Source organism: Ovis canadensis, chromosome 2 (genome assembly GCF_042477335.2).
Source record: "Ovis canadensis isolate MfBH-ARS-UI-01 breed Bighorn chromosome 2, ARS-UI_OviCan_v2, whole genome shotgun sequence".
Classification (NCBI taxonomy): Eukaryota; Metazoa; Chordata; class Mammalia; order Artiodactyla; family Bovidae; genus Ovis; species Ovis canadensis.
In genome coordinates this window covers 234,949,795-234,975,630 of record NC_091246.1, presented here as the reverse complement: position 1 = coordinate 234,975,630, position 25,836 = coordinate 234,949,795, and the positions used below count along the sequence as shown (strand labels likewise).

The window sequence follows — 25,836 nt, the reverse complement described above, 5'->3', positions numbered from 1 at the left end:
ATGGAGAAAGTAGCATCAATGCAGATATATACTATCAGGTGTAAGATAGATAGCTGGTGAGAAATTGCTGTGTAGCAGTGCTCTGTGATGACTGGAAAGATGGGATGGGGGGAGGGGAAGGAGGGAGGAGATGGATGTATAATTATGGCTGCTTCACATTGTTGGATGGCAGAAACCAACACAACATGGTAAAAATTAAAAAACAAAATAAAAACATAAGTGCTAAAGATACTCAGGTTGTTTACACCTAACTTCAGAGGGAAGTACCCCATGCCATAAAAATGTACTGTCTGTATATGGAACAAAGTGGATAGAAATTAAACAGGGGCATTACCCAGGTCCTGTCCATGGGATTGTTCATTTCCTTGCACAAACAGAAGAGAAAACCCACTGTAGAGTGGCTCTGTCCCTGCTGGACAGGAGGGAATCGCTGTGGTCTGGCTGTGCCGGGTAAAGACAAAGCCCCTCATCACTGTCCCCGCTGCAGGTGGTCCAGTGTCTCCAGGTTTCCCCTTCAAGCCTGGCAGGCCGTCGGATCCAGGTGGTCCTTTAGAAAACACACTATACATGTGGCAACACAAACAAAACCTCAAACTTGTTTATCCAAAATACTAATTTGCATATTTATATATATTTATTAAGCCTCAACTATAGAAAGGAGTCCTAAAGAAGTATGATTTATAAAATGGCCAAAGAACTTTCTTAAATGTTGACTATTTTATTACAGATGCCTCTTGTTATAAATATTTGTGTATATCTGATGATGAGTTTTTTGAGATCAGTTCTTCATCTCTATGTTGCCCGGTGGTGCCTGGCATCAAGACCATCTCTGCCTACTTGCTAGTAATTCTCAACACAGCTTGTTTTGTAGTATCCTCAGTCTTGCTATGGCCCCATTTTGAAAGCCAGATGTGGCCAGTAAAGTCTTTAAATTCATATAATTATTAATAGGAATTTTGTTTTTACCACTTTGAAAAACACAGTACCAAATCATGAGCAATTATGCAGTTATTATTATTAGCTAGCATTATATTTGAATTTTTAAAGACGAATATCTAATCTTTATAGAGTTGTGTCATAGTAGATCTGGGCATATGTCAATGTATTGGGAAATCACATTTAGAACTTTTACTTACTTTAACAAAGATTCAATCCTAAAAATTAAGATTTGGACATTTAGATATTTTCTAGAAGTGTGCTTTTGAAACTTTTGCAGAAGGTAGACTTTGATTCAGGCATATCAAATTGACACATATAAGCTTATGTTCAGACTGAAGTACTTAAAAGAGGCCCCTTTTCAGGACCCACACATGAGTTATTGAATTGTATTCAAGAATGGCATAGTTAGAAGATGGCTTTCCTGAATAATGATACTAAGTTGCTCTTCTATTCATATCAAAGTAATATTTTTCCAGCTATAACTTAGGTGCCACTGTTTTTCTTTTCTTTGGAAAAAAATGTGCAGTTCATTTATTTCTGTTGTAAATTAGATTAATACTAAAAATTGTAGAGAATTTATAAGGTAATTTTAACTTATAATAGCAAAATTATATGATAGTTTGCAAATTCTATATCAATCTATATGCTTTATTAACTCTGCCATGCTCTTATCTCATAAGATGCATGTGTATCAACATGCCAATAAGTAAAACCCATTCTTAATTGAAGTCTATAAACCTTAAACAAGTAGATCATCACTTTCTACAGTAGGTATCAAAATTAGGTGCCACGCTTAGAGGTAGATGTTATTAACTAAGTATACAGTATCAGCTTTTCTGAAAATAGAATTGGTGTTTCATTAGATCTATGAGCCTGCAGGTTAAAAATCAGGAGTACATTTGCCCAATTAAGACAAAGAAATAATGGTATATTCTAATAACTCTCGATTGTCTACTTCAAAAAGGATGTTTGCCCTGGCTTAGTCTTCTCTGCACTGCACACGCTGAAATATTTAGAGTTCTCATAAGTTCAAACAGATCTCCTTTCTCTGTATATACAGAGAATAGCTCTCCCTCAGTGAAGAACAGCCAGCTGTTGGTTTTGTGTGTGTGTGTGTGTGTGTGTTTTTTACCTTGCTCTCCTTTAGAACCTTTGTTGCCTTTTTCTCCAGTTGGTCCAGGAGTTCCAGGTGGACCATCCTCTCCTGGTTTACCTCTTGGCCCACAGGGTCCTAAAGCAAAAAACCAACATTGTATTGAATGGTTCATATAGGATAAAAGGCAAGGTGGCCAACCATCCTAGTTTACCTGAGACTTCCCCAGTGTCAATAACAGAAGTCCTACAAATAAGAGACCCTCATCCCTGGGCAGACTGGGACAACTGGTCATCCAACATGCTACAATCTACTTCCCAAGGGTGAAAAGAAAACTAAAAAATGAACTAGGGGTATATGAAATACAGCACTTTAGTACTGTGTTATGATTTAGATTAATGCTACTCCAGAATTCACTATGCCCTTGTATTGATCAAAGTAATACAATCTCTCTTATCTCTCAGGTGATTCAGGTAAACCTAGAACACAAAAATTCCATCCAGAGGTCTATTACAATATGCTAGGCCAATAGAAAGGGGTTAGTTCAATTTCCATGCACCAATAATTTTAAAAAGTTTCATAATAGTAAGTATATTTGCATTTATTAATTTTCCAAGTGCTGTGCAAAGTGTTGGAAAGCTATAAATATTTTACATAGAACTCAGGTTTATTCAGGCAGTCATTTAGAAATAGAGCTCTAAGACTGGCAGTTTTCAGAGAAGATAGACTTCATACTTTTACCTTAATAAAAAACAACCCTGAGTGCCCTGTAGTGTATTTGCTCAACCTTATACTATAAACACCAGTTGTCAATAGGGTCAAAAGTTCTTTTATTTGCTGGCCTAGAGTAAAATAAGCTCAGTCCTTTGGCCATCTGATGTGAAGAGCTGACTCATTTGAAAAGACCCTGATGATGGTAAAGATTGAAGGCAGGAGAAGAAGGGGATGACAGAGGATGAGATGGTTGGATGGCATCACCAACTCATTGGACATGAGTCTGAGTAAACTCTGGGAGTTGGTGATGGACAGGGAGGCCTGGCATGCTGCAGTCCATGGGGTTGCAGAGTCAGACACAACTGAGTGACTGAACTGAACTGACTGAAAGCTGATTATTAAAAACACTATATTATGTAACATTTTCTGTGAAGTATCATTTGTTTCCAAATCTCTTTACAAGAAGTTTGGTTCAACTACTTCCTAGTGATCCCACACCTGGATCTCCTGGTGGTCCCGGGGGCCCGGGTTCTCCTTGCATCCCTGGTTCTCCAGCTGAACCAGGTGGGCCTGGGCTTCCTGGAAGGGAGATGATCTTCACTGTGCCAGGCTCTCCACGTACACCTATTGGCATGAACAGAAAAGGATGATGGCTTTCCTGATGAGCTACTCTTTCTTCACTGAGAGCAAAATGAAGGAAATTGTATATTTACCAGGTGGTCCTTTTGGCCCAATTCGCCCTGGAGGTCCAGGTGGTCCTGGAAATCCTGAATTACCCTTCTCCCCTAAAAAAAAAAAAAAAAAGGCAATGTCAAGCATTTCATTTGGACCCAATTGGTCATGCGTAGTATCTGTTACAAATGTATTCTAGAAGTAAGCATTAGTACTAGTATCTTAGCACTGAAGGGAAAGAGTTCTTAGTTTTTAAGTTCAGAAACCAATTTAATATTTAAGGTGAAATATGAAGTGACATTAAATCTTATTTTAGCACTTCCTAGTGAGTTATATTGGTTGTCATAGTTATCCACTTTCTTAGTTTATTACTCTAGCTTTACTAGTAGCCCAAAGTTAGTTATATTAGGAACTCTCATGAACTTATATGGAATATCTTGTTTGATGAAAACTATCAAAGTAGTAAGGTTTCTCTCCCAGTCTTTGACATGAATAAAAAGGTACCAAGAAACACTGGTTTGGAGAAACACTCTTTTTAAAAATCTTGACACAATGTACATATTATATTTAATTGTTGTTGCTGTTTTTAGTCCCTAAATTATATCTGTTTGTGACCCCATGGACTGTAGCCCACCAGGCTCCTCTGTCCATGGGATTTTCCAGGCAAGAATACTGGAGTGGGTTGCTATAACATCTAATTGGGGAACTTAATACTAAATATGATATTCATAGGAGAAATACAGTGAGACAGTTATCAAAAGTTAACTGGCAATCACACTATAAATCACATATAAATATGTTAATATTTGCTTATATCTACCAGAAGATGCCTAATCTTTTGGGGAATAAGAATTTCCAAATAAGTTCAAACTCATTAGTGATGCCAGATGATGGACAGTCTTATTCTTATATCTAAGAGAATAACTGAATGTGTTTCATGGAACATATTTCAAAAGAACTGGTTAATACTTCTTATTTTATGAATCTTCCTTGGCTTTGCAGGTTGTGCTGCTGGTAAAGAACCCAGCTGCCAAAGCAGGAGACATAAAAGACATGGGTTCAATCTCCAGGTCGGGGAGATTCCCTGGAGGAGGAAGTGGCAACTCACTCCAATATTCTTACCTGAAGAATCCATGGACAGAAGCGATTGGCGGGCTACAGTCCATGGGGTCGCAAAGAGTCGGACATGACTGAAGCAACCTAGCATGCACGCACACAAGCCCTCTATATACATCTAAATATTTCACCAGGATATTTCTTTCTTTGGTGTAGCATTTCTATAATTTTTCAAGTCTTAGCTGTTCCTATTCTGAGACTTGGAAGAGTGACAAATGGTCCACATCTTCCCCAGGCCACTGTTCACCCACCCAGTGGCTAGTGAGATTTCTCAGAAGCTCTTGCTTTGGTTTCTCCTTAGTTATTTGCTCTTTGAAGAGCCAGTGATTGAAAAACTGAAAAGGCTATCTTTGACCTCCACCTTGTCCTCCCTCAGAACTGGAAAAGTGTCTTTCATGGAAATATGGTTTTGTTCACTTTGGTTACTACTAATTTAGCATCTATTTATACTATGATCATCAATTCCCTGCACACACAAAACAGTCCCAGTGGATTCAACCTGCTAAGACAATACATCCAAAATTCAAAATGTCATTTGAGGTCACAGTACCATTATGGGGGATTTTCTGAAAACCCGAAGTTTAAATTTTATGTGTATGAATGTTTTAAACTTAAAACTCCAAATTACGTTTTCTCTGATTAAAAAACAGAATGCATGTGCCCCATAAAAAACCAAATGCTTAAATCTGCATATAAAAATTTACTTACCCTCCCACATGATTAGTTTGTGAATATTCTTTTAGATTTTCAGCTTTTTACAGCTATCACACAGGCACAAAGTAAAATAAATCATTCAAAGCAACACTGTTGCTATTGATGTAGTTCCCCATTCTCTGGCCCAACACACATCAGTACACTCAAAGGTCACCACCTCAAACTGTTTCTGTTTTAGGCTTTTCTAGAGTTTGCATCCTTAAGACATGGTTTAATTTTTAAGGCCTCTGGGGTTGGGTGCTGGTGTAGTCTTCCTGCTTCATTCTCCTTCGTTCATTCTATTTGCACCCAGTCTGTTCTGACACTACGGGTTCAGTAAACATCTGTGTGCCCTAAAATGTGACTCATGGTCATTGTCTTTGCATCCACAGAGGACTGAACAAAAACAGTACCTTTCATGCCTGGAAATCCGTAGAATCCAGGATCACCTCTGGCCCCTGGCTGACCGGGGACACCTGGTGCTCCCTATGTTTCAAATAAGAAGAAGTAGAACCAAAGACACATTTTAAAAATCACAATATTAATTATAGTTTTTTAAAGCATATAAGATATTTTATCATATTGGATCAGAATGATCTAAAGTTGACAGACATCGTTTTTACCTTCTAATCCACTATATCACCTCCCGTAACTTCTGTGCCACCTAGACCTCACCTTAGGACTATGATTTTTCAGTAAAAAAGAAGTTAAAACTACATTTGAACACAAGAGCAAACATAACTTCTGATGTGAATGTATGTTAGTGTATCAGATACAATTGGATATTCTGTATTCCAAAGTGAACTGCCCGGTATTCGGAGATCTTTCTGGAAGAACAAGTACCAGATTGCCAGAATGAAAATTATAATTTGTATTTGTAATTCTTGCAAAGACAACAGATATGCTATTGAACTGTAACAACCACCATCATTCTAACTAAGCCCTCAGAGTTATAACTTACTCTGGTCAGAGTGATAGAAGTACAGGTTTCAGGGATGGGAGTAGGAAGGGGGTGTCAATGGAGTTTTGACATCACTCTTGGCAAGGATGCATTGATCTGACTGGGCTGAGATGCTCCCATCTTCTGAGGCTCACAGTAATTGCCCTTGTGGCCATGAGATGCTCAAGCAAGACCATAGGAGGAGAGGGGAGGGAACAGGGCTTCCAAAAGGAGCTGTTTGTCAGAATGTTTGTCACCTCCAGTCTTATACTGTCTGTATGAATTGAGACAGAATGCTATTACTTGAAAACAATGAATGGAAGGTCCTGAAAATGCCAACAATAACAAAACTGGTCATGAGCTAGCTGTCCTTGGAGCTTGGAGACCGAAGAAGGAATAGTCCTATTTCTTAGATAAGGTGGTGTGAGGTTAAAAAAGGAAGGAGAGAAAACAGGAGCATGTGATCAAGGATTCTCAGGCTTCTGAAGTCTGGCCTGTTCTCCAGAGGTAAAGGTAACCAGGGAGAAAGGTCTGGTGCCAGGCCCTGCCCTCAGGTGGGGAGGAAGCTGCTTCCTGCAAGGAGAGAGTTGTTAAGGGCAAAGAGTCAGTTTTCATTGAAAAAGACCTTGATGCTGGGAAAAATTGAGGGCAGGAGGAGAAGGGGATGACAGGATGAGATGACTGGATGGCCTAACTGATTCGGGACATGAGTTTGGGCAAACTCTGGGAAATAGTGAAGGTCAGAGAAGCCTGGCGTGCTGCAGTTCATGGGGTCACAAAGAGCTGGACATGACTTAGTGACTGAACAACAATAAGAATTGTCTTTCAGGTGCAAATACAGATGCCTACACTACAGAGGATTTAAGAGAGGGTGCACTTTCAAGCTAGACTTTCCACATCCCAGTGTTCTTGGAAGAATTTCAATGTGATTATAAGATCAGTGTTTGCCACTTTCAAAAAATCATAAAGAACAGGAGAAATACCTAATGCTGGAGATAGGTGAGTATCTCATTTTAAAAAAGAGTTGTTAAAAAGTAGATTCAGGAAACCATATATCAAGAGAGCTTAACATGTTTCCTGACAATAAACCAGGTCAAAGAACCTCATTATCCATCATAAGATAATACATACTCTCTATGACATAACTCTGATTTCCTCATTAGTTTCCAAGAATTTTATGTAAACAGAGAAATCTTTTCAAATATGCTGCTGAGAGAAAGCTAGGGAAGGTGGCTATGGTGTTGAGTGAGATGCTATGATTGAGAGATCTTAATAGGTTGGGAGCATGAGCCTAAAGGAACAAGATGATATCTAAGAAAGGTAAATGTGAAAGTTCTGCACTTAAGTCACAAATACACAAATGGACAAGACAACAAGTAATGGAGGAAACTCACGTGAGGAACTCAAGTTCACGTGAAAAAGGCACAAGGGCTTTCGTTGACCATAAACTTAATGAGTGATGATAATGTGGTGACTAGGCAGCCAAATAGCCCATGGGGAATTCTGTTTTTATTGTTGTTTAGCAGCTCACTCACGTCTGACTGTTTGCAACCCCGTGGACTGTAGCCCACCAGGCTCCTCTGCCCATGCAATTCCCCAGGCAAGTATACTGGAGTGGGTTTCCATTTCCTTCTCTAGGGGATCTTCCTGATTCAGGGATCAAACGTGCATCTCCTGCACTGGATGGCAGATTGTTTACCACTGAGCTACCTGCGAAGCCCCATGTGGACTTATAGGCTGGATTATAAAACAGAATGTTCAGGATAGTGAGACTCGTCTGTCTCTAGCTACTCTCTGGAGTACTGAATTCATATTCCTGGAAGGTTCTCATCTCAAGGTCTGCATTCTTAAGGTATTGACAAACTAGGATATATATATTTCCCCTACAAACTAGGGGAAAACATGTACTTATTGGGTGAGAAAATACTCAGAAGGAAAGGACAGCCATTCATAAATACTGGAAAGTATGTTGTGGGGAAAACTAGACATTTAGGGGACAGGAAAGATGACTTTGAAAGCCTGTTAATAGAGAAAACTTTTGTTGTCATCTAAGATGATTCCAAGCTTCTACGTGGAATTGTTCAGAGTCTAAACAAGAGGAGGTCGGGAATGACATAGAGAAGGGCCCCAAATAGACTGAGCTTTCACAGGCCTCTTAGAGACCAAATCTGCCCAACTCTTAAGGTCCTTCCATTCTTTGAACCTTCCAGACTCTGTCATTTTTGGGATTGACTGCACAGAAAAATCACAAGTGGGAAACCTGGGTTGCCTCCAGGTATGTCTGATCCTGGCAGTCCACTTAGAAGAATTCAGTTCAGTTCAGTTGCTCAGTCATGTCCGACTCTTTGCAATCCCACGGACTGCAGTACTCCAGGCCTCCCTGTCTATCACCAGCTCCTGGAGTTTACTCATATTCATGTCCATTGAGTCGGCGATCCCATCCAACCATCTCATCCTCTGTCATCCCCTTCTCCTCCCACCTTCAGTCTTTCCCAGGATCAGGGTCTTTTCCAGTGAGTCAGTTCTTTGCATCAGGTGGCCAAAGGATTGGAGCTTCAGCTTCAGCATCAGTCCTTCCAATGAATATTCAGGACTGATCTCCTTTAGGATGGACTGGTTAGATCTCCTTGCAGTCCAAGGGACTCTTAAGAGTCTTCTCCAACACTGCAGTTCAAAAGCATCAATTCTTTGGCACTCAGGTTTTTTTCTTTTCCAACTCTCGCATCCACACATGACTACTGGAAAAACCATAGCTTTGACCAGACGGACCTTTGTTGGCAAAGTAATACTTCTGCTTTTTAATATGCTGTCTAGGTTGGTCAGACATCAAAATAATTTCCCACTTACCGGGTGACCTGATGGCCCCATGTCTCCTACGGCTCCAGGTGGACCTCTTTGGCCAGGCTCTCCCATCAACCCCTTGTCTCCTTTTATGCCTTCTACAGGACTCCCTGGAGGTCCCGGAGGACCAGGCATGCCTGAATTCACAAAAAGCCTGTCAGTATTACTACTTGGGGAGCTTGGCAGGTTCTGTTACTGCCCTTTTGAGTGAAGAGCAAACCCTGCACCTTAACGTTATCTGGCACAAGGCATGAGGCAGGAACTACTTCTCCTTGATGATGGTTTGTTAGAGCAGAATCAGTGCCTAACCCAGTACCTTACACACAGTAGGGGCTCAGTCAGTACTGGTGAATGGATGCCTCTCTCTCTCTGTCTCTCTCTCTCTCCCAGGCTCATGAACTTGATATTTACTAATTTTTTTTTTCTTTTTTAAAAAATGTATATATTTTTTGATGTGGACCATTTTTTAAGTCTTCATGGAATTTGTTACAATACCGTTTCTGTTTTATGTTTTGTTTCCTTGGGCCACAGGCATGTGGGATCTTAGTTTCCCAACCAGGGATCAAACCTGCACCCCCTGCATTGGAAGGCAAAGTCTTAACCACTGCACCACCAGAGAAGTGCCAGTATTTACTAATTTTTCAGATAGATCCCTCTGCCTCCACACCAACAGCCTTATGCACCCCACGGGAGGACAGGTGGGCATGGGAAAACAGAGAAGACCAGCAGGAAAAAGAAGCAAGATGGTCACATGAGTGGGTTGAAAGCTTCTGATGTCAAATGTTATTTTCATTCTTTTATCATATTAAAAGTAGATTCTTTACCTGGGTTTCCTCTAGAGCCAGGTGGACCTTGATCTCCTTTCTGGCCAGGGATGGTTACACCAGGAAAGCCTGGTGCCCCTTGAGGTCCTGTCATGCCAATGGGCCCTGGAGGCCCAGCATCTCCCACTGGCCCTTTCCTGCCAGGGAGGCCAGGCAAGCCTGGTACTCCCCTGTCTCCTTTGGTTCCTGCAAAGAAAAAAGTCTGGTAAGTTTCTGTAATGCCCCTGTATTTGAGGTTATAGTTTGTGGCTATCCCTAATAACAGAGACACTTTGCTTAAAGGTATTAAGGTATATTTTTTGCTTAAAGGTATATATTTTAAGAGGCTGACAAAAGAGATGTAAGTCTATGAAGACAGGGTCCGGACTAGACTCAGTTCTGCCTCCAGCTATCTGTTGCTCCTGGTAGAGTCATTTCACTGTTTTCTTATTTTAAAAATAGAGGTGATATCTGACTTAACTCAGTTCTTTAGATATCAAGTGAGAGAATATGCAGATGAAAAGCATGGTATAAGCTCTAAAGTGTTCCGTCTGTTACTATCTGGTGGATTTTAATTACAATGACTTTATTTAATCACTGATAGTTCAACAGAGCATTAAAAAGCTAAATTCAGGGTCAGTTTGTGCATTACAAGTGTTGCCCAGCCAAACCCTGACAGAGGAACGACAAAGCTGCTGTTCCTGTTCTGTCCTCTGATTACTTCTCCCCCATAAGATAAGCACCAGTTTGGGAGAAATGTGAGATTTGGATTTCCCAAAGAAGTCTCCCCCAGAAGGTCACAACTTAATACTAATATTTTTAATCTCAGAAAACCTTCAAGAAATTGTGCTTTGACATTCATGAATGGAAAATGTTTTATGAATTGAAAATAATCTCCCCCTCTTCTCTCCCATCTTTGTGTTACTCTAGAAGTATCCTAGGAATAAAATCTATAACATCATATGGAAAAACCCGAATGAAGTTCTTGGCCAATCCAATAGTAAATGGCATGACAACAGGAAATGATGGAAGGAAGAATGAAAAGTGAGGATGAGGCTGGTGGCAGAGGTAAGGGCTTGGAGAGTTATATATTATGCAGAGAATGCTTAAAGTGATGATGAAAATAAAACTGAATATCTAACACTTTGTTTACCATGTTCTTTTTTCTGCCTGTAATTTATACTTAAAAAAAAAAAAAGAATTTAGATGATTTCAGCTCTCTGCAAGCTCTGAAATGCTTGAAGGGTCTGGCAACAGTCTGAGGCAAACAAAAAACGTGTATGTTCTTAATGACATGTTCAGTAAATTGCCATGCCTGAGATCCTGAGAGAGTTATGGGAAAGCCCTGAAGAAACAGTAGCCTGAGCCACACACTGGCTCCAGGGGTTGGAATCAGACCAATGAAGAGAACAAGGTGGCAAAGATTAGTGTTACTACTGCAGCTCAGAATAGCATGGAGAGGAAACTCCTTGAGAAGCTATCAATTCCACCTCCATCTTTTTAGGAGGTGATCCATTTAAACCATGCTGATAACAAGAAAGGAAATACAGAAGAAGTCTTTTCACTTTCATAGATGGGAATTTGAAAGTTGGATTACAGTGTCTAGTTTGTTCCATGGTAATAATGGAACATTTTTACTTGAATGCTAGGAATATAAATATTCTGTGTTACCACTGGGACTTCTTTAATTCAGAATGCTAAGTGTATCTGTCAGGGCTATTAAATCAGATTTGGTCCTTGAAAATGTATATCACCAGGTTTGGGAGGAAGAACCACTCACCTTGAGGACCAGGTTTCCCTCTTGGACCTGGAGGTGCTCCCAGCAAGCCTGAAAGAGAAAATTTTGGTATTTCAATATGTTATATATATACAGTTAATTTATATCATATAATATATATTATGGAGAAGGGAAATGGCAACCCATTCCAGTATTCTTGCCTAGAGAATCCCATGGACAGAGAAGCCTGGTTAGCTACAGTCCATGGGACTGCAAAGAGTTGAGAGGGTAACAGGCAGGAAGGCTAGGGGCTGCAAACAGAGGAAATAGGCTGCGAGTGTCAGATTTTTTTTCTCTCTCTTAAGCAGCAGGAGGGAACAAAGTACAAGTGTCAGATTTTCTCCCTTCTCTGTATAAATTTAAAAGGAGGTTTCTCTTAAAATTCTGTGTTGCCATGATGACACCTGGTTCCACCTGAACTTAACTTTTCTCAAACCATGAGCTAACCAATGCATTTTTCTTATGGAAATGTTTCTCTTAAGCTATGTTAATGAACTATGTATTTACCCTGGACTCTGTCTTTCTTCTAGTCAGTTCCACTTAAGATTCAGAACCAATAAGGGCTCAATAAACCAGTATGTTTTACTCATATGTTGTTCTCCTAATCTATGTTAATGAAACCACATATTTACTTGGAAACCTGCCTTTCTTCAAGATTCATGTCAATCATTTTATGGCCCAGGATGACTCACCTTGTGCCAATGTTATTTCAAAATGCATGTTGTGGGTGAGGGGCCTGGTGCCTCTCTCTGAGTTTTGAGACATTCCCTTTCTCTAATTAGCAGCCTGCTGGTAGCTATATAACATCCAGCTAAAGACTAGCGGGGGGGTGGGGGGAGGGTTGGTACTCTTTCTGCCCCCTTCTGATGTCTATGTCAGAGGCTTTCTCTATCTCTTTTATACTTTAATAAAACTTTATCACACAAAAGCTCTGAGCAATCAAGCCTCATCACTGGCCCTGGCTTGAATTCCTCTCCTCCTGAGGCCAAGAATCCCAATGTCTTTCACAGCTCAGCAACAACCTTTCAGAGTTACATGACTGAGTGACTAACACACATATATTCATCTTCATGCATATATATATACACATATATATTTATATTTATATATGGCTTCCCAGGTGGCACAGTGGTAAAGAATCTGCCTGCCAATGCAGGAGCTACAAGAGATGTGAGTTCGATCCTTGGGTTGGGAAGATCCCCTGGAGTAGAAAGTGGCAACCCATTTCAGTATTCTCACCTGAAAAATCCCATGGACAGAGGAGCATGGTGGACTACAGTCCATGGGGTTGCAGAGTTGGACATGACTGAGCGACTGACGCACACACATATATATTCCCTAATGTGACATTGACCTATGTATAAAATTTATTCTACTTGGTCAACTTCACTTTGGTAACAGAATTATTGCAACCCAGAACAACTTAAAGGTCATCAGTTCTGTCAGGGAAGGATTTCTAGAATGGTGAAGAATTACAGTGTCACTAGTCATTCTAAAACTAGTGCATCCATGATGAGCAAGCTGTACCTGTTTCTCCTTTTTCTCCGGCTGGACCAGGAATTCCATCAAGTCCTTGATTACCTCTCTCACCCACTGGTCCAGGATTTCCTGGCAATCCTGGAGGACCTGGAAAAAAAAGCCATTCAAAGAGAGGACTTACTTCCTACCAATGGCCTGTTGTGAACCCCAGATGTGTGGAATTCTGTAAAAATTGTTCATTTTTCAGAATTGTAGTGACATGAAGCTAAATTCACAGTGAAAGCCATGGACTGGTTAGTGCTATCATGAGGATTTTCACTTTGCATAGGTTGGCTGATCTTTGAATTGGGAGAGAGAGCAAGCTAAGTCGCTTCAGTCATGTCTGACTTAGCAAACCTCTTGCCTGTAGCCCACCAAGCTCCTTTAATGGGGATTCTCCAGGCAAGAATAGTGGAGTGAATTGCCATGCCCACCTCCAGGGGATCTTCCAGACCCAAGGATTGAACCCATGTCTCTTATGTCTCCGGCATTGGCAGGCACGTTCTTTACCATGAGCACTGCCTGGGAAGCCCGATCTTTGAATTATACCTAACCTCGCTTTTCCACATTGTCATCTGGAAACTGGGTAACTGGAAGCTACCTTCCAAGGAGCAGTTGTGGGTCAGAGATACAGGTAGGTAGAAAGAGATTCTAACCACATAGAAAACATGCTTCCCTCACAAAAGGGAACTAGACAAAATACAAAAATGGAACCTGGAGGGCCTTTTATTCCTGGAAAGCCGGGGAAGCCTTTGATTCCTTTGGACCCCAAATCACCACCAGGACCAGATTTCCCTGTAAATGAAGAGAGAGGGAAAGGAAAAGAGAAAACCACAAGATGAATGATTCCAACAATGGCTAAATGCTAGTTGTTACAGTCAACTGTGCTCAAGCTGGTCTTCAGGGGTCGCTCTTGCTACTAGTCACAGTGGATTTTGTCTTGGATGTTATTTCCCCAGAGAAGCACAGCAGAGATGTGTCCACTCATTTTCAAAGGTATGTGTACCCCAGCCAGGTGGACAGCTGAATATCTGATTTATTACTTTAATTGGGATTTAGCAGCAAGTCCACTGAACCTTTCCATGTTTGGAAAAAATAGTTTAAATATTGCCTTTAGGTAAGACCTGAAGCTGCAAACCAGTGACTGAGTAGTTGTTTTTGATCAAATGACGTGAAAATCCAAATAACAAGCAAATATTATTAAGAAAGCAACCCAATGTTCAAACTGGAAACATGTCAGAAAAAAAAAGTCTCAGATCAACAGTGTTACAGGTTAAATTGTGTTGCCTCCAAATGCATCTGCCGAAGTCTTCATCACTTACTATGTCAAAATATCACTGCATTTGGAGGTAAGTCTTTGCTTATTTATTTTTTGCCTGTGCTGCCCCAGTTGTGGGAAATTAGTCCACTGACCAGGGATTGAACTCTGGCCCCCAGTGGAGTCCTAACCACTGGACTACCAGGGAATTCCCAGGCAGGGTCTTTCAAGAAGTAATTAAGTTAAAAAGAGGTCACCAAGGCAGATGGTGACCCTAATCCAACATGACTGATATCTTTATAAGAAGAGGTTGTGACACAGATACACAGAGGAAAGACACTTGGAGAAGGAGGCCACCTACAAGCCAAGGAGAGAGGCCTCAGAAGAAATCAGCTCTGGGACACCTTGATCTCAGACTCTCAGCCTCCAGAACTATGAGAAAATGAATTTCCGTTTAAGCCACCCAGTCTGTATATTTGCTTTGGAAGCCTTAGGAAACTATTACAAATATACTAAGTACATTGAGCTAACATTTCCTGTCTTTAGGTTGAATTCACGTGAGGCAGCACTCCCAAAATTTTGTTTACAGGAGGCTTTAAGATTTCTGGTCACCAAACTGGACTGAAATGGGCTCCTTGCAATTCATTTGCTGTTTCGTAGTGTCTTTGATTATAAAGATCAAAGGTGAAAGAAGGCAACTAGTACAAAAGCCTAAATAGCTTTCCATTCACTATTCTAGGAAGCGAGGGCCATACGTGTGTCAGGCTTCCAGCATTCAGGTTGCAAAGCCAGGCTCACCTGGGTGGCCAGGGGGTCCGGGACTCCCAGGAAGTCCCTCTGGTCCAGCAGGCCCCGAACGTCCAGGTGCGCCAGGTGGCCCTCTTTCGCCTTTCTTGCCCATGTCACCTGGCAATCCTGGATCTCCCTTAAATTCAGTCAAACACCTTTAAAATTCTCATATAAGCAGGATATGTGATCAGAATTAAGTATAAACTATGTTAGTTTGCATGTATTGATTTATTTAGCAATTCATGGTTAATGTCTGCTGTGAGACAGCACCCTGAAAACTTGCTGGAAACAAGATGGCTATGTAATTTGTGGGGTACAGTGCAAAATGAAAATGCACCTCTCTTGTTTTTTAAAAATAAACTTTTAAAAAGCAGTTCAAGATAGAAATGGCAGCGCATTAAACCAAGCATGGAGTCCTTATCAGCATGGACCTCTGTGGCTACAGGGAGTCCTATGCCCAGGAAGATAGGAATATGATGGTAATTGCATACAGATGTGTGATAGATACAATCCCTGCCTTCATGGAACTTTAGAGACTGCTGGGAGACAGATATTAATCACAAATGTATAAGTTCAAATTGTAATGTTTAACTCAGGTGTAAGAAGCAAGCAGAACAAATAGATATGTGTTCATCAATTCTCTGCGGGCAGATAAGTAAATGTAAAAAAACCCAAAACTTTCCATGGTTTTCTATTCATTAAATCTGTACCTCGCTTTTATGATAAGCCAGAACATGTGGATTTGATAGTGACTTACAAAATCTTGAAGGTAGCTGATTAAAATACTACTGTTACTAAGATTTGCCAGCATGATAAAGCCAGCTCATTTTGTGTTCAGTGTACAGTTTTAAAAAATTTTCTTCTGTAGTTACCTATGAAAAATTTAAATCTAAATGAAACTGTTCATTAACTGAATGAATTAAGTCAAATACAATTTCTCATAGAGGAAAAAATGGAAAGAATCTCTCCCTGGCTTTCTGAGGATTTAGTTTAAAATAAAGGGCAAAGTAAATTTGTTTGTACTCCAAGTAATAAAGGGACTTTGTGGTTTCTAAAAATTTTTCTTTCTTGTTGATTTATAGCTGGAGGAAATCTTTAGGAAAGGTGGTATTTTATTGGCTCAAAAGAGAGTCAGGGAGAAAGTCCCCTAAGTAACAATTTTTACATTCTTTGGAATTATATACTCTTGAAAGTCTGATGACAAATAACAGACTCCTACAAAAGAAAAACAAACAAACAAAAAAACCCCGTCTCCAAACAGTTTTCATTCAATTTCAGGATTGATGAAATCGATCTGGATTCAATTTTTCTTTGGATCCAATAGGCTTCCCCAAGGGTCCATGGAACTACAAGTTAAAACCCCCTGCTGGTGGGAATTTCTGTTAGTTATTCTCTATCAGTCTCGCTCTGAATCTTAGTGTAGTTGCTATAGACAGAAAGGTTGGAAGAAGATAAACCTAAATAACAACTGAGCCCCGCTGAAACCTTTGGTTGCTGCTGATACAACATATAAGGGAGGAGTTTGACAGAGCAGAAGCACTGAAAAACTGCGACAGGATAAATAAATCTTCTGTGTAACGCAATGAAAATAAAGTTCTAAAACAATTAAGGAAGATAAATGTATCTTAGGAATTTTTTGTGTGTTTGCTTTTTAATAATGCTCTAAATTTATTTTATTTTAATCTTTTGTTATGTTTAATAAGTGTTTTTTATTATAAACTTGGGAAATTTATTTTTGTAAGCATGTGTGATTTGAATCCAGAGCAGAGACTGACCACTTTGTGCCATAAGGAAAACAAACACTGCCTGGGCATCTTATATGGACCTGTGATCACCGACTCCCTCTGGCAGCATACAAAAATTGCAGGGCCAGTTTTGAGAAATAGCTCATGGGTTGAAACTGGAGAAAATAAACTCAGAAGTTGAAACTGTGGTAGACATCCTCAGTTATGTGTGTGTGTGTGTGCTTAGTCGCTTAGTTGTGTCCGACTCTTTTGTGACCCTGTGAACTGTAGCCCACCAGTCTCCTCTGTCCCTGGGGATTCTCCAGGCAAGAGAACTGGAGTGGGTTTCCATGCCCTCTTCCAGGGGATCTTCCCAACCCAGGGATTGAATCCAGGTCTCCAGCATTGCAGATGGATTCCTTATCAGGGAAGCCCACCAGGAAGCATACGTAAATTGCAGGGCCAGTTATAAGAAATATCTTGGGGGTTGAAACTGGAGAAAATAAACTCAGAAGTTGAAACTGTGTGATAGACATCCTCAGTTATAGAGAGAGAGGGGGAAAAAAAAAAAGAAGCCCAGACAAATGCCTGAAAATACAGTAATGTTTTCAATTCTCCTTGCCCACAATGAATCCAGATACTTGTTGATATTTAAAAGGACTCATTCCACTACCACAATGTAAATACTTTAGTGGCCTACATACCTTTGGTCCTGGTGGTCCTGGCCTTGCACCTTCCGAATAACCTGGCTCTCCCTTATCTCCTTGGAGACCATGAATACCCGGGAGGCCTGGACTTCCAGCTAGACCCGGGAACCCCACAGTTCCCTTCATTCCTTTGGTACCTGAAATTAGGAAAGAAATCAGGTAAAATAGGTAAAGGCAGAGATCTCGAAGGATTCTGTTCCTGACCTTTGCACAAACCATCTTTCTCCCATGAAGTTGGTTTCTCAGAAGCTCTAAAGCATCAGGCAGCCTCAATGGATGATTTTCTGCACAGTGTAAATATTTATTTCATTCTCATGTTCTTGCTGCATACAGTACCTTTGTCTAAGAGCATATCTAATCGTTTTACACCAACTTTCTACCAAGTGGAAAACCAAAGTGACAACACAGAAAATGTAGAATCAGGACTTATCATGAGGTTGTAGGCTCACAATAGGACCTTATGCGTTACCTGGCACTCCCATGTTTCCCGTGCTTCCTGGGATACCACGTGGTCCTGGCTCACCGGGATTCCCAATGCTGCCCGGCTCTCCTCTGGGGCCTTAAGAACAAATAAATAGTCATAGGTTCTGTGTAGTTTCTGGACACAGTAGATGCTCAATGAACACTGCGGCTTGCACAAATGAATGAATCCAGAGCAACCAGACCAGCTGGTTTAGGTACTTGTTTAGCTGCCGCTATGCCTTCAAATAGGGAAGGGACTGGCAACTCAGAAGATGTACAGTTAGAGAAAATTATATTTTTGTCAGCAGGCCTGGAGTTCAAACATCAAAATCATCCTAGGACCAAGGCCAGCAGGAAAAAAGGGGCTACTGTGACAATACGGTAATAGATTTCCAAATGCCGTAAGGAAATTTTATTACCATGCAATAAATTTCATCACTGATGTTGTCACGGGGAATAGGGGACTACTTTATTTATTTAAAAAATTACTTTACAAACTGAATAATGTGTCTAAAATAGAGGCAAATTTGGAAGCCTCTAAAGCATTTTCTTTTAATTTCATGGCTGCAATCACCATCTACAGTGATTTTCGAGCCCAAAAAAATGTCTGACACTGTTTCCACTGTTTCCCCATCTATTTGCCATGAAGTGATGGGATGAGATGCCATGATCTTAGTTATCTGAATGTTGAGCTTTAAGCCAACTTTTTCACTCTCCTCTTTCACTTTCATCAAGGTTTTTTAGTTCCTCTTCACTTTCTGCCATGAAATTAAAAGACTCTTATTCCTTGGAAGGAAAGTTATGACCAACCTAGATAGCATATTAAAAAGCAGAGACATCACTTTGTCAACAAAGGTCCGTCTAGTCAAGGCTATGGTTTTTCCAGTGGTCACGTATGGATGTGAGAGTTGGACTGTGAAGAAAGTTGAGAACCAAAAAATTGATGCTTTTGAACTGTGGTGTTGGAGAAGACTCTTGAGAGTCCCTTGGACTGCAAGGAGATCCAACCAGTCCATCCTAAAGGAGATCAATCCTGGGTGTTCTTTGAAAGGACTGATGCTAAAGCTGAAACTCCAATACTTTGGCCACCTCATGCAAAGAGTTGACTCATTGGAAAAGACTCTGATGCTGGGAGGGACTGGGGGAAGAAGAAGAAGGGGACGACAGAGGATGAGATGGCTGGATGGCGTCACCAACTCGATGGACATGAGTTTGAGTGAACTCCGTGAGTTGGTAATGGACAGGGAGGCCTGGCGTGCTGCAATTCATGGGGTCGCAAAGAGTCAAACATGACTGAGCGACTGAACTGAACTGAAAGCATTTTCTTACTTTCTTCCAGGATATATGATATTGTAATAAATTATAGTGTACAATACATGCCAGCAATTTCAAAATAACATTTTGAATGCAAAATAGAACTTCATGTAGGTTAATATTTTTAGTTAAGACAGGCTGACCACAATTTAGTTAAATTATAAGAAGTAAATTCCTGTTGGGACAACGTCGGGGCAGAATTCATATTCTAAAAACACATTTTTGTTAAATTTAGGCCTAGGAAAACTTAACACGTGTTATTCTTATTAGAGAATCAGTCCTACCTGGTGGTCCTGGTGGTCCAGGAAGCCCTGGGAGTCCTTTTATGCCTGGTAGCCCTGGAATGCCTCTGTATCCTTTCTCACCAGGCTTTCCTGCAAGTCCTAATGTTAAAAAACCATGTATTAAATATACAGGTTAGAATTCTATCAGACTTTTCCAATCCTGATTAAAATTTATTAGCTATTATTATAGTACACATAGAATATTTGTTAAGAGCATGAGCAGATTTAGGCTTATATTTTATTTAAAAAGAGTGTTAAATGAGATAACACATAAAAACCATTGGCACAGTTCCTGGCATGAGTTAGGTATAGTTCTCAAAGAACACTAGCAATTATCATAATGTTTACACTTTAAACCAATATTTTAGGAATTAGTGACCTAAACACAGCTCTTCTCTTTTTTCTTTAATTAATGACAGAGCATCTACTACGGTATTCTTATTTAGACTACTGCATTCTTAATCCATCTATTACAACTATAATTTACTAAGTAACTGGTTTATGGAAGACATTATTTTCTTTTAATTATCTGATTTAACCTTCAGGCAATCTCAATGAATTCTTGAGCCTTTCCAGACTGGGTGGTGAGATGAGAAAATTGAGACTCCTTAAGAAGTCAATGAACTAATGTAGAGTTACAACATCAGTTAGTGGTAATGCTGGGATCTGAACCCAGTCCCACAACACCATCCTGCTTTTCCTAAAACACGGATTTGATCACATTATTCTCCTGCTAAAAAATATTCATTGCCTCTCTTTTGCCTACAGAGTAAACGATGAATTCCCTTCATGGCGCTTAGAGCATTCTACAATCTGTCCATGGCCTGGCTTATGCCTTTCCTCACGCAGAGTCACTTCCTTTGTCTGTTTCCCTGCTCACATATTCATTCATTCACATATGGGTTGAGTACTAGTTAATAGACAGGTCCTGTTTTGAGTACTGGAGACATAAGTAAATCACATTCCCTTTGTCCCAGTTTTTAGTATTTAATTGGAGAGAGCCAAATAAAATATCACCACCCAGAGAGAGAATTTCTGTAACAGAGTTGGGCACAATGTGCTACAGGTAAGAATTCTGAGGAAGGGGAATTTTAAAATTTTTATTTGGTTTTTATTTTTGGCTGCACCATGAGGCATGAAGGATCTTAGTTCTCCAACCAGGAAACCAACTTGGACCTCCTGCATTGGGAGCACAGAATCTTAACCACTGTACCCCTAGGGAAGTCCCAAGAAGAGGGGATATTTTTAAGCTCAATCTTGAAGACCAAGCGGGAGCCAGCTGGATGGAGAAAGCATGCAATGGAGCAGGAATTCCCAGACAAGAAAATACATGTGTGAAGGGGTGGTGAGTGGCAAGAGGTGAGAATTTTTTATTTTGTAACTTTTGTTTTTTTCCATATGTGTCCTTTATCATAACCTAAAATATGTATTATTTAGTTTATTCATTTGCTTTGTTTTTTAAGGGGTGGCAAACGACTGCCTGTGGGCCAAATTCGGCTTAATGTTTTATGGCTGGAGATCCAAGGATGGCTTTCACATTTTTGTGGGTTGTAAATAAACAAACACCAAAGAAGAATAGGCAGCTAGGGTCACAGGTGGTCCACAAAGCCTAAGATATTTACTACCTGGTCCTGGATATAAATCATTTCAGAGACATGACTGCCGCTTTCCTCCACTGAGCTGTTAGTTTCCTCATGACCAGGATATTAGCACTGCTTTGTTTACCGCTCTGTCTTTAGGACAGAGTAAAATGCCCCGTCAGTAGGTTCTAAAAATAATTGTTGAGTAGATAAATGTTATGTGGCTGGAGAGGTAGGCGAAGGGCAAGTGGTAGAGAAACTTGGATGCCGGTCTAAGAAAGTTGAATTCTTAAAGCAAGGGGAGACTTGGAAAGATTTTAAGCCAAGAATATTCCTTGCTCATTTGAAACCTACTCACAATTTAAATACTCTTTCATGGAGGATTTTAAAAAAATTTTATTTTATTGAAGTATAGTTGACTTACAATGTGGTATTATTTCTGTTGTATACAAAGTAATTCAGTAGTTATATGCATATATTCTTTTTCATATTATTTTCCATTATAGTTTATTACAGGATATTGAATATAGTTTCCTGTGCCCATGGAGGCTTCTTTGACTACCCCATCTGAGGTGTTCTCTGCTTTGTTCATCTCCCACAGAGCTCAGTGTCTTGGTACCCAGCCAACAGCAGAGTGAGAAGGCTGAGTACAGACTTTGCTTTTTACCTTTTTATTTTGTATTGGAGTATAGCTGATTAACAAACAATGCTGTGACAGTTTCAGGTGAACAGGGAAGGGAGCCAGTCATACGTACACATGTATCCATTCGCCCTCAATGAGTATGGACTTTGGAACCACATCAGAGTGAGGTCCACCTCTGCACTTCCTATCAGAATGACACTGAGTAATTTGACCTTTCTATTCCCCATCTGTAAAATGGGATGATAGCAATCATCTATTCGTACTGTTGTTGTGAAAATTAAATGAGTCAATATTTGTAGAATTTGGAATAGTACCTGCATGTGAGAAGGGCTTCACAGGTCTTTGCTAAAAGTAACACAACAGTTCTATTGTATTATTCATTTTCTTTTTGTTGTTTAGTTGCTAAGTTGTATCTTACTCTTTGCAACCCCAGGGACTGTAGCCTACCATGATCCTCCGTCCATGGGATTCCCCAGGCAAGGATACTGGAGTGGGTTGCCGTCTCCTCTTTGTACTACGCCTAAATCTCCCATGCAGACTCCTCAAGGAGAGGAAGACTGCTTTTTCTGTACCCTTAATAGCTCTTCCACTATTTGCAATGGATGTCTTCAAGTTAGAAATTCAGATAAAAAAATGAATCATATTGAAATTAGAGAGGCCTAGATAGTATGATCTTTTGCTGTTGTTGTTCACGCTCTGCTCCTTGGTTATGTGTTTGAAAAGCCAAAAGGAAACATACAGGACAGCCTCCATGTATACTGTACTTTGTTGCTAAGTCACTGCTAAGTCACTTCAGTCGTGTCCGACTCTGTGTGACACCATAGATGGCAGCCCACCAGGCTCCCCCATCCCTGGGATTCTCCAGGCAAGAACACTGGAGTGGGTTGCCATTTCCTTCTCCAGTGCAGGAAAGTGAAAAGTGAAAGGGAAGTCGCTCAGTCGTGCCCCACCTTCAGCGACCCCATGGACTGCAGCTTACCAGGCTCCTCCGTCCATGGGATTTTCCAGGCAAGAGTACTGGAGTGGGGTGCCATTGCCTTCTCCAACTGTACTTTGTTGGAAGCATAGAAATAACATGTGTCCCTCTATATATCACAGAAACAATTTTTTAACTACAAATTACTCTCCATTGTGCATTCATGATGTTAGAGCCAAATTGTAGTTTATGCAGGCACAGATATGCTATTCATATTTTTTTCCCCAAAATGTTTGCAACACTACTTAAATCATCTAGACTGGACATTTGTGCCAGTATTTTTTTTTTCTTTTTATATTTTGACTTAGACCAGTTCTAGAGGAGTTTTATAAAATTAATACTACTTTCTATTTCATTGCTAAAAATGCAACACAATCTTCTGTATGCACCTAGAACTAAACTATCTCTTTGATAGCAGATTAGAGGGGGACCATTCCAAAGACCTTAGAGTTAGGCATGATTGAAGTGACTTAGAAAGTATGCACACACCCCAAAGACCTTGACTTGCTCATTTTCCTTTATAGAAAAAAAGACTGTAGTTTTTTCCAATGTTTAGCCATTTTTTTTTTAAAGTTAGAGAATCAGTTGGATTCAATCACTCTCCAGAACACTGGTCGAAGTAACTTATATGAAGTCCTTCCTAATTCTAGGAGAGATGACTATTTAGCTTGCCAGCTTGTTCTACAGAATTCTATACAAAAATTTAAAATCAAATCTGTACTTGGACTGTAAATCCCTACCTGAAAAACAAGTAAATATTTGTTGAATACAATCTGACTTCTCAAAATTGATTACAAATTACCCAAAACTTTATATGGTTTTGCAACTACAAACACATTATCTTCCCTGCTATATAAGTTTGATCTGCAAACATTTAATTTTACCCAGCAATTCTGTTTTACTAAAGTTACTCAATTTGATCAAGAAGACTGCAAGGCAGACTTTCTTAAATTTTGATTTAATATTGATTGCATTGATCATATAACAAAACCTGTCATACAAAGAGCTTAAATAATTTGAAATAATGTGAATGGGTTTGAATTTGAACTTAACAGCTATAGCTAACAATTCTCAGGCTTTTTAAGGTATTGACTTATAATCAAAACATATTTTCTCTTCAGTAATGATTCTCTAAAGGTCTCTGAGCATGAGAAGCAGTTTTTAGATGCAATCAGAAAAATTCATCCTGGCGGTTGATCGAATAAAGAATTTGAAGTGGAGGTTTCTATTCCAGCCAGCGAACTTTTTTATGTGGAGTTTTCTAAAGGTTTCATTTTCACCATTCTTGGCCAAAGAGGGGGCTTTGAGGCTTAGAATCTAAAAATCGACTAGTGATAGTTTAAAGACAGCAGACTGAAATGCAGAATTAACTTAGAAATAAAAAGTTATGATTAAAGAGGCGATGTATTATTGTTAAAGCACACAAAACCCAGTTCTAGTGGAACTCAGCCATCAACTGGCTTTGTGAGCTTGGGTGCAAAATTAAACCCTGGTCCTCACTGTGCTCATATGTCAACTAAACGGATTTTCCTGGATAATTTCTTAGTCCCAGAATCAGATCTGATGTTCTGGTCTAAATGTAAAGAAGTCTTTACCTTTGAGTCCTGGCTCCCCTTTGTCCCCCACTAAGTGGAATATCTGAGGAGACCCGGGAGCTCCTCTCTCTCCCTGTTCCCCTCTGGCTCCTGGGGGTCCTCTCACACCCTTTACTCCTGGAATTCCAAAGCTCCCTAAAAGACAGGAATAACAGCATCAGTGCCTTAATTCTTTAGAAGTCCATGAGGATTCAAAAGCTAACCGTGCTTATCATAAAACAAGACAGATAAACCAAAAAAGGTTAATAGGGCTAAGAACTTGATGAATGGTTGCTCCCAAACAGACAGCCACATGAGGGTAGTGGTCAAAGCCTATGGGGAGAAAAATATGCCTCTATTCAAATTGGAAAAAGGAATACAGAAATCTGCAAAATTAAATATACAATTCCCTCAGAAATACTTTCTCCTCAAAGAATAAAATATAATTTATTTTTCTACTAATTAAATGAATATTGTTCATACCTTCTAATTGCTGGAAGATACTCCATCACTTACCCCTCTGTCCTGGGGTGCCTGGGTTCCCAGGAGGCCCTGGGGGACCAGTGTTGCCTGGAAACCCCATCATCCCCATCATTCCTTTTTCACCTGTGGAAAGAAATTAACACAAGGCAGCACACGTTGTAAATAATGAAAAAAGCATATACTCCATAAAATAAAGTATACTTAGAGGAAAGAGACTTGAAAAAATGGTTTCTGTAAATAGGAAAATAATCATAATAGGCTAGGAGATGGGTCAGGAAATGGCCTTTTTCTTACATCACAGATGTAGAAGTCATTGGTAGTATATCAAACTTATGGGTGAGGAGAGACTATGGCTGAAGTTCGGGAGACTTTCCTCCTTCCAACCCTTCACCAATAACTTTCTGTTATATTCCCTTATCATGCTTCCTTCACAGCCTTTGTCTCTAGATGAATTTAGTTCTTCCGTGTATTTGTTATTGTGTCCCCACTGTCGGAGGTGGAATCTTATTCAGCAATGTGTCTCTAGGGCCTGGAACAGTGATGGCATATACTAGAGGCTCAGTAGTATAAATGAAAGGTTAATTAGCAGATTGAGTCCTTTTTCTTTTTTTTTTTTTTTAGTTTTTTATTTTTTAAATTTTAAAATCTTTAAGATTGAGTCCTTTTTCAATTTCTTTAAAACTTTTTAAAATTTGAGTATAATTGTTTTGCAGTGTTATATTAGTTTCTGTTGCACAACAAAAGGAATCAGCTGTAAGTATACACATCAGTCAGTCAGTTCAGTCGCTCAGTCGTGTCCGACTCTTTGCGACCCCACGAATCGCAGCACGCCAGGCCTCCCTGTCCATCACCAACTCCTGGAGTTCACTCAGACTCACGTCCACTGAGTCAGTGATGCCATCCAGCAATCTCATCCTCTGTTGTCCCCTTCTCCTC

General features: G+C 40.0%; 1 protein-coding gene across 1 annotated transcript in view; it reads right to left on the bottom strand.

Moving 5' to 3' along the window:
- Positions 1-25,836, bottom strand: part of COL4A3 (collagen type IV alpha 3 chain) — a 156,988-nt gene that overhangs the window by 3,064 nt on the left and 128,088 nt on the right. Inside the window, exons 33-48 of the mRNA XM_069578390.1 lie at positions 24,934-25,023; positions 24,439-24,573; positions 19,645-19,743; positions 18,054-18,143; positions 17,582-17,721; positions 15,163-15,289; positions 13,821-13,901; positions 13,116-13,214; positions 11,592-11,639; positions 9,833-10,018; positions 9,015-9,145; positions 5,641-5,713; positions 3,460-3,531; positions 3,245-3,370; positions 2,072-2,170; positions 335-547 (exon numbers count right to left, since the gene is read on the bottom strand). Of these exons, the coding sequence (XP_069434491.1) occupies positions 335-547; positions 2,072-2,170; positions 3,245-3,370; positions 3,460-3,531; positions 5,641-5,713; positions 9,015-9,145; positions 9,833-10,018; positions 11,592-11,639; positions 13,116-13,214; positions 13,821-13,901; positions 15,163-15,289; positions 17,582-17,721; positions 18,054-18,143; positions 19,645-19,743; positions 24,439-24,573; positions 24,934-25,023 (1,809 nt within the window). The remainder of the gene's footprint in view (positions 1-334; positions 548-2,071; positions 2,171-3,244; positions 3,371-3,459; positions 3,532-5,640; positions 5,714-9,014; positions 9,146-9,832; positions 10,019-11,591; positions 11,640-13,115; positions 13,215-13,820; positions 13,902-15,162; positions 15,290-17,581; positions 17,722-18,053; positions 18,144-19,644; positions 19,744-24,438; positions 24,574-24,933; positions 25,024-25,836) is intronic.